Source organism: Manis javanica, chromosome 2, assembly GCF_040802235.1.
Source record: "Manis javanica isolate MJ-LG chromosome 2, MJ_LKY, whole genome shotgun sequence".
NCBI classification, from domain to species: Eukaryota; Metazoa; Chordata; class Mammalia; order Pholidota; family Manidae; genus Manis; species Manis javanica.
The window spans coordinates 108,920,987-108,934,723 of NC_133157.1; the positions used below are offsets into that span (position 1 = coordinate 108,920,987).

Here is a 13,737-nt window from a genome sequence, read left to right on the forward strand (position 1 = left end):
TAATGATAACAAAAAAATAGAGAAAGAAAGAAAAGGGGGATTACTACCTGATAGGATAAAACTAACTGCAAATCAACGATTAATGCATGCTTTACATATACTTAATTTTGATCTTTTAAAGGGTGTCGGATGGTCAGCTATGGAAGTACATTTTTCTGATAATATTTCTTTCTCTTACAGAAAAAAGAAAAAAGCAGTTCCTGTGTGGTGATCTCCAATAGATTCTTCACAATGGTATAAAGGTTATATCAAAGTGTGGGCAAAGGGTTTGTTTGTGTTTATACAGAGGATCAAAGCCTAATTTGGCTACCCAGAAAATGAATTAAGATACGATATGAAGAAGAACTTCCAACATCAACATCCTCTGGAAGAGTCATTCCAGAAGATAATCATCAAAAAACTTCAATAAAGATCCTGGCACTGCTGCAGTTGTAGCTGCATTCATTCCACCGGTTCCTGGACTTGCCATTGGAATGAAGAAAAAGATAGCTAAGCTGGCCTGTGCATACAGTTAAACAACAAATTTGACTGGATATATACTGTCAGAACTCAACCAAGAATTAGGAGAAGTACAACTTGCAGTGCTCCAAAATCATGTGATTATAGACTATCTACTGTTAAAAGAACATATGGGATGTGAACAGTTCCCAGGAATGTGTTGTTTTAATTTGTCTGATTTTTCTCAAACTATTCAAATTCAGTTAGACAATATCTATCATATCATTGATAAGTTTTCACAAATACCTAGGGTACCTAACTGGTTTTCTTGGTTTCACTGGATATGGCTGGTAATTGTAGGTATGCTTTTGTTATGTAACTGTATTCCTATTCTATTAATGTGTGTACGCAATTTAATTAGTAGTTTGTTAAAATCTATACATGCTTATGTTACTCTACAACAAGTTATGTCAAAGAAATAATCAATCTTTTCATGTTTTCTTCCATCTGCTACTTCTATAGCTTTTCTTCTTCCTTCCTAATTACAACGCTTAAGTAGAATTCATGCCTCATATCGAATTCACCGAGTATCATAATTCCTCCAAGTGGTAAAGATACCTCAAGACAAATGCTGGGCATAGAAGCCACAGGGCATAAATCTGCAAAGAAGTAAAAAACTAACCTTTTCAAAGAATATTGCTTCTCTCTCACTTACCAACTTTACATTTCCCTGTATTGCCCCGGAAGATGACTGGTTAGCCAGAGACGGGTAAGATTCCTCAAGGAAGGAACAACCTAAGACAGGCACAGTCGCAGGGGGGCCATCAGGTGAGAAATTGGGGATCAACAGAGGTGAGGCTTAGAACCTCACCCCCCCTGTTTTGAGAGAAATCTTCTGCATCTGTGGATGTTTTGTCGCCCTAGTCTAGCTTGGATTAATACTTAGTCTATAGGCACAGACCTGATCATCTACATTTGCCCTCTTACAGCACTAAATTATGTTTTCTACCTTTATCCTGCATCTACCTACCACTTCAGCATTTTATTAAAAATAATAATAATAAGGGAGAAATGTGGGATTCACATAGAAATCAAGTATAAAAATCAAACAAATAATCATATATGACTTGTTTATAGTTGATGATGCGTGATCAAAACCGAAAGTTTCTGTGATACGACTGCCCTTGCACTGTTCACCATGTAAGAACTTATTCACTATGTAAGAACTTGTTCACCATGTAAGAACTTGTTTGTTATGCTTCAGAAGATTGGAGACTGTTGAGAATTAGGCTTGGGGTTGATTAATGATTGTGCATTGAGTCCCCTATACAGAATTTTATTGTTGTTAACAACCATTTGATCAATAAATATGAGAGATGCCCTCTCAAAAAAAAAAATGGACAGAGTATCTGAACAGACACTTCTCCAAAGAGGAAATTCAAATGGCCAACAGGCACATGACAAGATGCTCCACATTGCTAATCATCAGAGAAATGCAAATTAAAACTGCAATGAGATATCACCACACACCAGTTAGGACAGCCAACACCCAAAAGCAAACAACAACAAATGCTAGTGAGGATGCAGAGAAAGGGGAACCCTCCTACACCGCTGGTGGGAATGTAAATTAGTTCAACCATTATGGAAAGCATTATGAAAGTTCCTCAAAAAATTAAAAATAGAAATACCATTTGACCCAGTAATTCCACTCTTAGGAAGTTACCCTAGGAAAAGAAGATCACAAATGAAAAAGATATATGCACCCCTATGTTTATCACAACACTATTTACAATAGCCAAGAAATGGAAGCAATCTAAGTGTCCATCAATAGATGAATGGATAAAGAAGATGTGGTACATATACACAATGGAATATTATTCAGCCTTAAGAAGAAAACAAATCCTACCATTTGCAACAACAATGATGGAGTTGGTGGGTATTATGCTCGTTGATATAAGCCAGGTAGAAAAAGACAAGTACCAAATACTATCACTCATCTGTGTAGTATTACAACAAAGCAAAAACTGAAGGAAGAAAACAGCAGCAACACCCACACAACCCAAGAATGGACTAACAGTTACCAAAAGGAAAGGCACTGGGAGAGTGGGTGTGAAGGGATAAGGGATTAAGAGGCATTATGATTAGCACATTTAATATAGGGGGGTGCACGGAGAAGGCAGTATAACACAGAGAAGACAAGTGGTGACTCTGTAACATCTTATTACTATTGTGATGGACAGTGGCTGTAATGGGGTATATGGTGGGGACTTCAGAATAGGGGGAATGTAGAACCACATGTTGCTCTTGCGAAATCTGAGCATAATATTGTGTATCAATGATACCTTAATAGAAAAAAATTACTTTTTATGGGAAAGAAAGTGTGACCCAATTATACAGTGTTGATATATTTCAAAAATTAAGCCAAGAAGGAAATACTTTCAATAATGAAAAAAATTAAGAGATTACAGGTCCTCAGGCTTTTTCTTGAAAAAATTATGTTGAAAATAAAATTCAGCCAATTTAAGAGACAATACAGAGAACCTACTGTAGAAGTTGTGATAAAAGGCCTGGTAGTGCCCATCAAGTAAATTTAAATATAGAACACCTGAACAACTCTGAAGAGTATATTCACAGAAGACAATGTCACAGATCTGAAAAATATACATGAAGACATTTAAAAAGAAACTGGATGAAAGGGAATGAGAACCACATGGGCTATGATGAGGCATGCGTAGCAGGAGCTCAATATAAACTGAATCATGTAACAAAACCTGATAGTTTGCCTCCAAACATAAATCCCTTTCTTACGGACAAAGTCCCTGGTTTTCTTTGGCTAATCACCCTCTCATATTCTCATAAAAGAATTCACCCTATATTCCAACCCAGAGGTGAACATGAATCTAAGTCAATTAATACAAGTCTGGGGTAGGTTTAGGTAAGAATAATAAAATAGAATGGGATATTTTCTGTGAGACAGCTGGGAATATTTTCCTGCCTCCTATGAAGGTATTTCCTACCTGCCCTCAGATGCTCAAGTGTTAGGCCATTATCCTTGCAACAACTACAGTGACCTGGCAACTATGCCTAGAAAAGCCAAAAAAACCACTGAAACAAAAGCCTTGCCCTCCCACTGCTGACCTGGCTGTTCAATTAACCAATCTTTGAAAAGCTTACCCTCTGAACTTCTTATGCTAAACAATAAATCTACAGCTTTATCAATTTTCTGTTGTAAATGCAATCCTACCTCTCTTTTAATCTCTAGTATTAGAGTCCTATCTCTCTTTTAATCTCTTTAATCTCTTCCTTACCACAAGGTATATTTAAGATATACTATCTCTTGTGGTAAGGAAATTTTACTTGAAGTTCAATAATGTTTACTTTCTTTTTCTTCTTATACAGCCATGTAAATTTGACTTTAATATTTTTTTTTAAAGAGTATGACATCATTCTTACAAAACAATTTTTATCAATTTAAGCATTCTTTTTATTCTATGTATATTTAACATATGTATAGAAAACATCTACAATGTTCACTTAGTAGTGATGATGACTATTTCTGGATGGTGGATTCTGAGTGGGGTTTCTTAACTTGCATTTTTTGAGAATGGGAAAAGGATGGCAGAGTAGGAAGGCAAGGCAGAAACCTCCCTCCAAAAACACATAGATGAAAACATACAGCAAATAAAATTAAACCTTAAAATGACTTGAAGACTGCAGAAGAGACCACCAACACATCAGGAAGACCACACAGATAAAGATAAAGCAGCACAGCTGAGATCAAGAGTCAGATCCCCTCCCCTTACCCCAGCCTTCAGCCTTCAGGTGGGAGAAGAATAGAAGGGGGACGGAATAGGAGCCCAAGAGGGCTGCAAACCAGAGACAGATGGAAGAATCTGGGAGGTTAGGACTCCAGCTGTTGTGGAGGACAGGCTTGCTCCACTGGTCCTAAGACACAGAGCAGAGGTTATGGTTTGGGCAACTTGCTAGTAGTGGGAGGAGGGCCAAAGGGGCGTGGGTTGGATAGAACTCTCTCCTCAGGAGAAAACACAGGTGGAGGACAACCCTCACCCCCCACCACCTTCCTCAGTCCAGCAGATTGCGAACTCATGGGGACCCTGAATATTCCAACAACCTTGGCGGTAGCGCAACCCCAAGGCTCCTTCCTGCATGTGCCAAAGGGCCCAGCAGAAGCCTCAGACTTTGCCACCTGACAGGTCACAGGAGACTCTCCCAGCTTCCCTGACTCCATTTCAGTCCAACATGGAAGGTGCCTGCAGGATCCAGCCCCAGGGGCTCCTTCCTTCCCAGCACATGTCCAGACCTGGTGCTGCAGTCAGCAGAGCAGAGCCAAACATCAGCCTGCCCACCCATTATCCGTGCAGCCCCACCATTGATGAAGGCCAAGCAGATGCAGCCCTGACCACAGTAAGTGCAAAAGAGTCTCCTGAGCTCTGATCACAAAGGTGGGTGGTGGCTGAAACAATCGGCCAGCACAGACTGAAAAACGTCCCACTCACTGCACACCAACAGCTGGGACCCCTGCAAAATAGTACCAGGCACTATAGAGTAAAGAATCTTGAGCTTCTGGGAACCATAGGATGCCTTCTTCATAAAGCTATTACTCTATACAACAGGAAGCATAGCAAATATATCTAATACAAAGGAAGAAACACAGAAACCCTGACAAAATGAGTAGACAGAAGAAAATTATCCAAACAAAACTACAGGGCAGAGCTCCAGAAAGAGGGCTAAATGAAATGGCGATCACCAATCTTCTTGATGAAGATTTCAAAATAAAAGTCATAAACATGCTCATAGAAAAGTATTTTACATTACAATATTCAAGAAATCAGGGAGGACTTCAACAAAGACATAGAAGACCTTTGAAAAAAAGCCACTTGGATATGCAGAAATCTGTTGCATTCCTATACACTAACGATGTACTACCAGAAAGAGAAATAAGAACAATTTCATTCACAATTGCATCAAAGAGGAATAAAATACCTAGGAATAAACCTAACCAAGAAAGTGAAAGACCTATACTTTGAAAACTACAAGACAATCATGAGAGAAATTAAAGAAGATATGAATGAATGGAAATATATCCCGTACTCATGGATAGGAAGAATTAATATTGTTAAAAATGGCCATCCTGCCTACAGCAATCTACAGATTCAATGCAATTCCTACCAAAATACCAAAATGGCCATTCTGCCTACAGCAATCTACAGATTCAATGCAATTCCTACCAAAATACCTACAGCATTCTTCAATGAACTAGATAGAGCAAACAGTTCTAAAATTCATATGGAACCACAAAAGACCCTGAATAGCCAAAGCAATCCTGAGAAGGAAGAATAAAGCTGGGAGGATTACGCTCCCTGACTTCAAGCTCTACGACAAAGCCACAGTAATCAAGACAATTTGGTACTGGCACAAGAACAGAACAATAGACCAATGCAATGGAACAGACTAGAGAGCCCATATATAAACCCTACCATATATGGTCAATTAATAAATGATAAAGGAGCCATGGATATACAATGGGGAAATGACAGCCTCTTCAACAACTGGTGTTGGCAAAACTGGACAGCTACATGCAAGAGAATGAAACTCAATTATTGTCTAACCCCTATACACAAAGTAAACAACATGGAACAAAGACCTGAATGTAAGTCATGAAACCATAAAACTCTTAGAAGAAAACATAGGCAAAAATCTTCTGAATATAAACAAAAGCAACTTTTTCCTGAACGCATCTCCTCAGGCAAGGGGAACAAAAGCAAAAATGAACAAATGGGACTACATCATGCTAAAAAACTTCTGTACAGCCAAGAACACCATCAGCAGAACAAAAAGGCATCCAACAGTATGAGAGAACATATTTGTGAATGACATATCTGACAAGGGGTTAACATCCAAAATATGTAAAGAACTCACACATCTCAACACCCAAAAGGCCAATAACCCTATTAAAAAATGGGCAGGGCATATGAATAGATACTTTTCCAAAGAAGAAATTCAGATGGCCAACAGGCAAATGAAATGGTCTACATCTCTAATCATCAGGGAAATGCAAATTAAAACCACAAGTTCATATCTTCTCACACCAGTTAGGATGGCCATCATCGTAAAGACTAGGAACAACAAATTCTGGCAAGGATGTAGACGAAGGGAAACCCTCCTATACTGCTGGTGGAATGTAAACAAGTTCAACCACTGTGAAAAGCAATATGGAAGGTTCCTCAAAAAACTAAAAATAGAAATACCATTTGACTCGGGAATTCCACTTCTAGGAATTTACCCAAAGAAAACAAGTTCTCAGATTTAAAAAGACATAATGCACCCGTATGTTTATTGCAGCACCATTTACAATAGCCAAGATATGGAAGCAACCTAAGTGTCCATCAGTAGATGAATGGATAAAGAAGATGTGGTACATATACACAATGGAATACTACTCAGCCATAAGAAAGAAACAAATCCTACCATTTGCAACAACACGGATGGAGCTAGAGGGTATTATCCTCAGTGAAGTAAGTCAGACAGAGAAAAACAAGTGTCAAATAATTTCTCTTATTTATGGAGTGTAACAACAAAGCAAAACTGAAGGAACAAAATAGCAGCAGACTCACAGACTCCAAGAAGGGACTAGCAATTACCAAAGGGCAGGGGTGGGGGAGGGAGAAGGGGATTGTGGGTATCATGATTAGTGCACATGATGTGTGTGGGGTCATGAGGAAGACAATGTAGCACAGAGAAGACAAGGAGGGACTCTGTGGCATCTTACTACACTGATGTACAGTGACTGCAATGGGGTATGGGGAGGGACTTGATTACTAAGGGTGAATGTAGTAAAAATTGTTTTTCTTGTGAAACCTTCATAAGAGTGTATAGTGATGATACCTTAATAAAAAAAAAAGAAAAGCTAATGCGAAATAGAGGTCCCAAAGTTACTAGGTTAATAAACTTTGACTGGAAAAAATCTGCCTTTGGATTTAACTGTTTATTAGCCTCAGTCCGATTTTCCCTTCCCCTTTCCTTGTGTACTTACACAGATTGTCTGAAAGGTGTAGAGTTTCTCCCACAACTCTTACTCTCCACTTGGAATTGGAGAGGCCACATTTTCTGTGTGCAGTTCATGGGTGTCGGGAGACACTGGGAGACAGACATGGACATATACTCGCAGAAGTTTCTATTCATGGGTTGCCTGACAGTTCCACATTTTTAATACAAAATATTTTGAGGGGTAACATAATGTTCTAATTAAGATTATTGGATTAGAAACTTCATGGAGGCAGAAATTTTGGCCTGTTTTGTTCACTGCTACGTTCTTTACACCTGGAACAGAGTCTGGCATATTGCAGATGCTCAGTAGATATTTACTGAATGAATAGGTGAATGAGCATGAGCTGGAATCAGACTTGTGCTCAGACTCTGCACATGTTGAGTATTCCACTGACAAATACTTATCATGGACCATCTGTGTGAGACAGGGAAGTGTGGTGGTTGTCATGACAGAGTCCCTACCGTTATTTGGTTGGCTGTTTCAGTCATTGTATCTTCATAGATATATAAAGGGACGTGGCTATTACTCATATGAAGTTTAAATGACAGATTTAGTATTGAAGTGCTTGGCATAGGGCCTGGCACACATAAGCCTTCTACATATTTATTTTCTAATTTGTTACCTTTCTTATGCTCCTTGAGTATAAGTCTCTCATCTTTTGTATCATCTTAAAAACATGAGTGGTTTTTAGGAATGTTTAAAAATTAAGTATGTAGTATATGTATGTTTTGCTTTGTAAATTGTAAAGCACTTACTAATAACTTATCACTAACATGATATTGTAAATGAACTTTTTTGTGCCACTGCACAATTCCTGGATGTGTGTTTATGCTAAAGTATTTTTTAAAATCTAATTAATGTCTGTTATATCTAAAAAAAAAAAAAAAAAAAAGATATCCAAATCTAGAAAACCAGTGAAGTCACACAAGACAAAGGAGTATAGCTTCAGACCCGAAGAAAACAAAATCCCAGACTCAAAAAGATATATGCACCCCTATATCACCATAGCATTTACAACAGCCCGTATACGCAAGCAACCTAAGTATCCATCAACAGATGAATGGATAAAGAGTAAGTGGTACACATATATGATGGAATATTATTCAGCCATAAGAAAAAAGAAATCAGGCTATTTGCAAAAACATGGATGGATCTAGAGGGTGTTATGCCAAGGAAAAAAGCCAAGTGGAGAAAAAAAACACCATGTGATTTCACTTATTTGTGGAATATTACAAACAAAACCAAATGAACAAAATAGTACTAGACTCATAAGACACTGAGAAATGACTGGTGGTTACAACAGGGGTGGATTTTTGGGGATGGTTGGTGGGGAGGGTGAGGGGGTTAAAGGGCACAAAAATTCTCAATCATAATATAAGTTGGTCACGGGGATGGTAGTACAGCATGCAGAATAAAGCCAATGATTCTCTAACATCTTTCTATGTTGACAGATTGTAACCACTTTACCAGGGGTGAGCATTTAATAACATGGGTGAATTTAGAACCACTGTGATATATATTTGAAATGAATATAAGATTGTGTATCAATGATACTTCAATAAAAAATAGCATTTTAAAAAGAAATATTTTAAATAAATGAAAGCAAAATAAAATGAGGTTACAGATTTTAAATCCACTGTTAAGATCTCTTGACTCAGAACCTGAAACAGCAGGGCTTCAGAGATGTCAAGGTCAAAACAGATAAAAGAAAGAATGAGGAAATAATCCCTGAACGCGAAAAGCTTAAGAGATATGATGACTAAATGCAATGTTTGGTCTTGGATGGGGTTCTGGACGAGAAGTTTCCTCCCTTTTGTATGGAGGACATTAGTGGACAAAATTTGATCTGTGTCCACTAAACAGCTCTGTAAAAATGTTAATTTAATTTGCTAACTGTACTACAATCATGTAAGATTCTTTTTATTAAAACTACACACTAAAGTATTTAGGCTAAAAAGGCAATGTACTTGTAAATTACTCCCTAATAGTTCAGTAAAATATTATACAGAGTGAGAGAGGAAGATGGAGAGACAGCAAAGGCACAGAGGGAGGACATGATAGAGCTAACATGTGGGTAAGACTGTAATATTTGCAGAACATCTCACCTGGCTTTAGTGCATCTGCGTATCAACAGGCGTTCCTCAGGGGTGGAGAAAACTAGTTCATCTCCATATCAATGGGTAATTACCTGGGCAACTGGAGGGCTTATCTGAACCTGAGAGGTTAGGGGGAGGTCTTGCTTGCTTCTGCCCGAGCAGGAAAGAGACAGCCCCGGACTGCAGTTTGTCAGCAATAAACAGGTTTTAAACTTTATTTCTTCCTTTGACTCATTTTGGTTTTAGAGGTATTTTGCCACAGGATTTCCTCTCACTGGAGTTATACATGATAAAATGTTAACATTTTTGGAATCTGGGTGAATGACGGAAAGAAACATTGTGTAGTAATTCTGCAATTTTCCCAATGTCTGAAATTATTGCAAAGTCCAAAGTTAAAAACTTTAATCCTTCTGGCTGGCTTCCCAATGCCCCAGGATGAAAGGTAAAACTAGCATTACTCATAAAACTTCTCCTTAACTAAACAGTCTCATCTCATGTCACTTTTCAGCCCCATCAAACAACCCTCCCTCACCCCCACACATTCTACATTGTTCTTGAACAGTCCTGCCCTCTCTTAACTCTTTGCACATGTAGAAGCTTAACGCATTAACCTGAGTGGAAGATTTCCAAAAGGAAAGAACACAAAAAAGGGAAGGGAATGACAGGTAACTCTCAATGCTGAAAAGTTTTAAGAACACACAGAGAAGTAATGACAACTCTGTGATTAAGAGTTTTATTCCTCTAAGGGCTAGAGAAGTAGACCATTTGTCTTCAATGAGATTAGTAGTCCTAAACAAAAGGGAAGTCCAGTCAATCCCTGAGATCCACAAAACACTAACCAAAAAGCCCATCTCCCACAGTGTTTGTACTGGCAATAGCTCCTTCATCTGTTGCCAGCTATTAATAACTGGAATCAAGGGCAAGCGAGGAGAATAAGGGATGGGGTGAGAAATAAATCCTTCTAGCTGTCGTACGGGGCAGGTTGTGTTCTGGCATACTTAGAACTGAGTGCACTTCCATATAATATACTGTCACTAATGATGACAGCTGTAAACTTTCAGTATGGTATTTTTGATACATTATAGATTATTTTGCATTGGTAAGTAGGAAGATAATGAGTATGAGGATCAAATGAACTGGTACAAGAATATTTCAGTGTAACTAGTAACTACTGATTTCTAAATAATGAACAACGATTCACCCTTCAGAAAAAAATCATTTCTGAAACCGGGAGCCTCCCAGTAAAACTACATGTTGTCATATCTAATATGCTCTCCATTTCCTAACCTTTGCCCACATCTTACTCTATGGCAGTGCTTCTGGAAAAATATAAAAAACACTAGACTTAAGAGAAAATTCTATTTTGCAACAGGCATTAACATGAATGGTCTTAGAAAATATTCTTCCTCAACAATAATAATTCACAATTCAAATTATGAATTCGTGATTGAATTACCCCCTTCCTATGGCTTCGATTCACTTCAACATCTATTTTGGCACTTTAAAAAAGATGTGCCAATTTTTCAATTTTATTGAAACTGTCCTTTATAGAAAGTCGTATCTCTCTCTCCTTGCTGGCATTTCAGTTAGTATCTAACCAGTATTAGTGTATCTTATACCACACAGAAATTCTCTAAAATGCAAAGACTATGTATCTTTTAGTTTCCTTAAAATCATATAAAAAGGTAAGTTATAAATTGATTTATTCTTTAAATAAATTATTTGAATAGCACAATATTCAGTATTAACTATTCTTTACCATTTACCTATAACTTAATAAATGGTATTTTAAAATACATTTTTAAAAATGTGCCAGGATAAAGACAGATAAATGAATTCAGATGAAGACTGATTCTAAATATCTCATGAACAAATTCACAAAAATTTGGGTCATAATGCATAGTATTTTAAAATACTAAAATCTGGATTATGAGTGCCACCTTTCAATGCAACATTTTATAACATGATTAGCATATTTTCAAGAAAACCCTACTGTACAGATGGAGAGAGATGGTGTATAACACTCAATCTTTATTTAACTGTATTACCACTTAACGTCATACACACTAAAAAATCCCTTCTCAAATATTCCCAAGGCAAGCAAACAAGTCTAATGATAATAAATTTTTAGTGTGTTTACCACATAACCTTTATAGATTACCAGAAAAATCTTAGTTATTACAAAATAAAATGCACAAATGGATTTTAAGATTGACAACAAAATCAAGTTGCACTGAATTTACATACACTAAAACTGAAATCCAAATAGTATTTATATACTAATGAATACCAACCGCTAAAATGTAAAGCTAAACAAGATTGACTAAATACAATGTTTTTTCATCTAGTATTCAGCAACTGTAAAAAAATGATAAAATGAAAAATCTCATTCCTAGAGCAAAAATAAATAAATATAGTCATCAGCACTGTATCTATTAAACACTGTACTACATTTAATAATTGCCCTTTAAAAATAACATAACAGGGATATTAAGAAAATTATGATCATACAATAAACACTTCTTTAAATAAGAGAGTGCTCATGTAATGACTGAACAGAAGACTTCCCTTTGAACAATTTATAATGAGCCCTACCTGAGTCCCTCCTTCACGGATTCAAAAGCAGCGTAAAAACAAATCTCATGCTGCTGCTTCCTAAAACAGCTATTAAACCATATTGCCTTTTTTTACCATCAGCAATCCAAACAACACACAGCGACATGGAATCCTTCAATAGTCCTATCACAAAACTACCTTACTGAAGAAATCAAGATGAATTATGTACACTTGCCACCTCAGGTCTACAAAATTATATGTGTAAACCTAACAAGTTCTCTAAAGGTGAATATAAAGCTATAACTACTATTTCATTCGTAATTGGAAAATTAACCTAAAAAGGAGAAGTTAAGCGTTTAAAATGTTTACCTTGAAAAATGTCACAAACCATAAATTCAAACCAAATTTTTTAAAATAACATTAACATTTCAACCACCCTCCCAAATCCTAAGTACTTGCAAACTTGAAAATGTTAGGTGATTTAGTTTTTAACACAATCTGTAGAAATAGTTTATACCAACGTAAGTTTAACAGTAATATTCTTCTCTAATTGAAGATGTCCTTTGTATCCACAGTTAGTTAAAAACAATTCATAGTAGTATCCTTTTCCTATGTTGGCAGTATGTCCTATGAATGATTCTACAGTACTTACTGTTTGTTTACTAAAAATTACTTGTACCCTTTAAATAAAAACTGTAAGCAGAAAACAGGTAGGTCAGAAGATTAGTATTAAGCAAGCATTTAGTGTTTTAATTATAAGACAAAATATTCTCAAATGGTATGCCTTTTGGCCACTAAATAAATAAATAAACAAACCACTAGCACCACTTGGGTAGGAAAACAGTCAAGAATATATAGAACTTCAAAAATTGTTCTCTTATGAAGGGGAAATGTTGATGAGATTTTACTTATATGTGGAAATAATCGATAAATAATATGTAACAAACTTTTATTGCTGAAGTCACCTAAAGATTTCCCAAGATGACCAGAGTAATACATGCAAGAAATCCTTCTCATGCTTTCAATCAAGTTGTACTTCAAATTTTCCACTGAAATGGGTACCACCATCTTCACAAATATGGCATTATTTTAAATCTACTCTTTGACTTAGTACTCTTCATTAGTCAAAATTTTTCAGTATTTCTATGTCTGCATTCATCTATCAGGTATTTCATTTTATCTAAAAAAGGAAAAAATCAATTAAGTAGATATGCTACATATTTAGCAACAACAAATTCACTTACTTTTTTCTCTTTCTCATGATGTTTATCCTGAGAGTGAGAGGAAGAATCACTTAAACTTTGATCATATGACCTATTAGATCCCCGTTTGCTCTTTTTCTAAAAAAGAAAATATATATACATGTGTGTGTATATATACATATATATATAATTTTTAAGTACTCTTTGTTAGACTTAAACCCATTCAAGTATGAAGTATTTAAAAATGTCTACTGAAGTAAAAAAAAGTCTACTATTTCAAGTTATATAATCCAGTTTAGATAACATCCATATATTATCTACTGCATTGTAAAGGAAAATCCAACCCTAAATTTAATATTAAGGCCATATTTTTGTA

General features: G+C 36.3%; 1 protein-coding gene across 8 annotated transcripts in view; it reads right to left on the reverse strand.

The window, feature by feature from the left end:
- MLLT10 (MLLT10 histone lysine methyltransferase DOT1L cofactor) overlaps window positions 1–13,737 on the reverse strand; it is a 295,452-nt gene that overhangs the window by 148,182 nt on the left and 133,533 nt on the right. For all 8 annotated transcript variants that reach the window (XM_073229105.1, XM_073229111.1, XM_073229106.1 and 5 more), the window contains one exon: window positions 13,404–13,499. In XM_073229105.1, coding sequence (XP_073085206.1) covers window positions 13,404–13,499 — 96 coding nt within the window. The remainder of the gene's footprint in view (window positions 1–13,403; window positions 13,500–13,737) is intronic.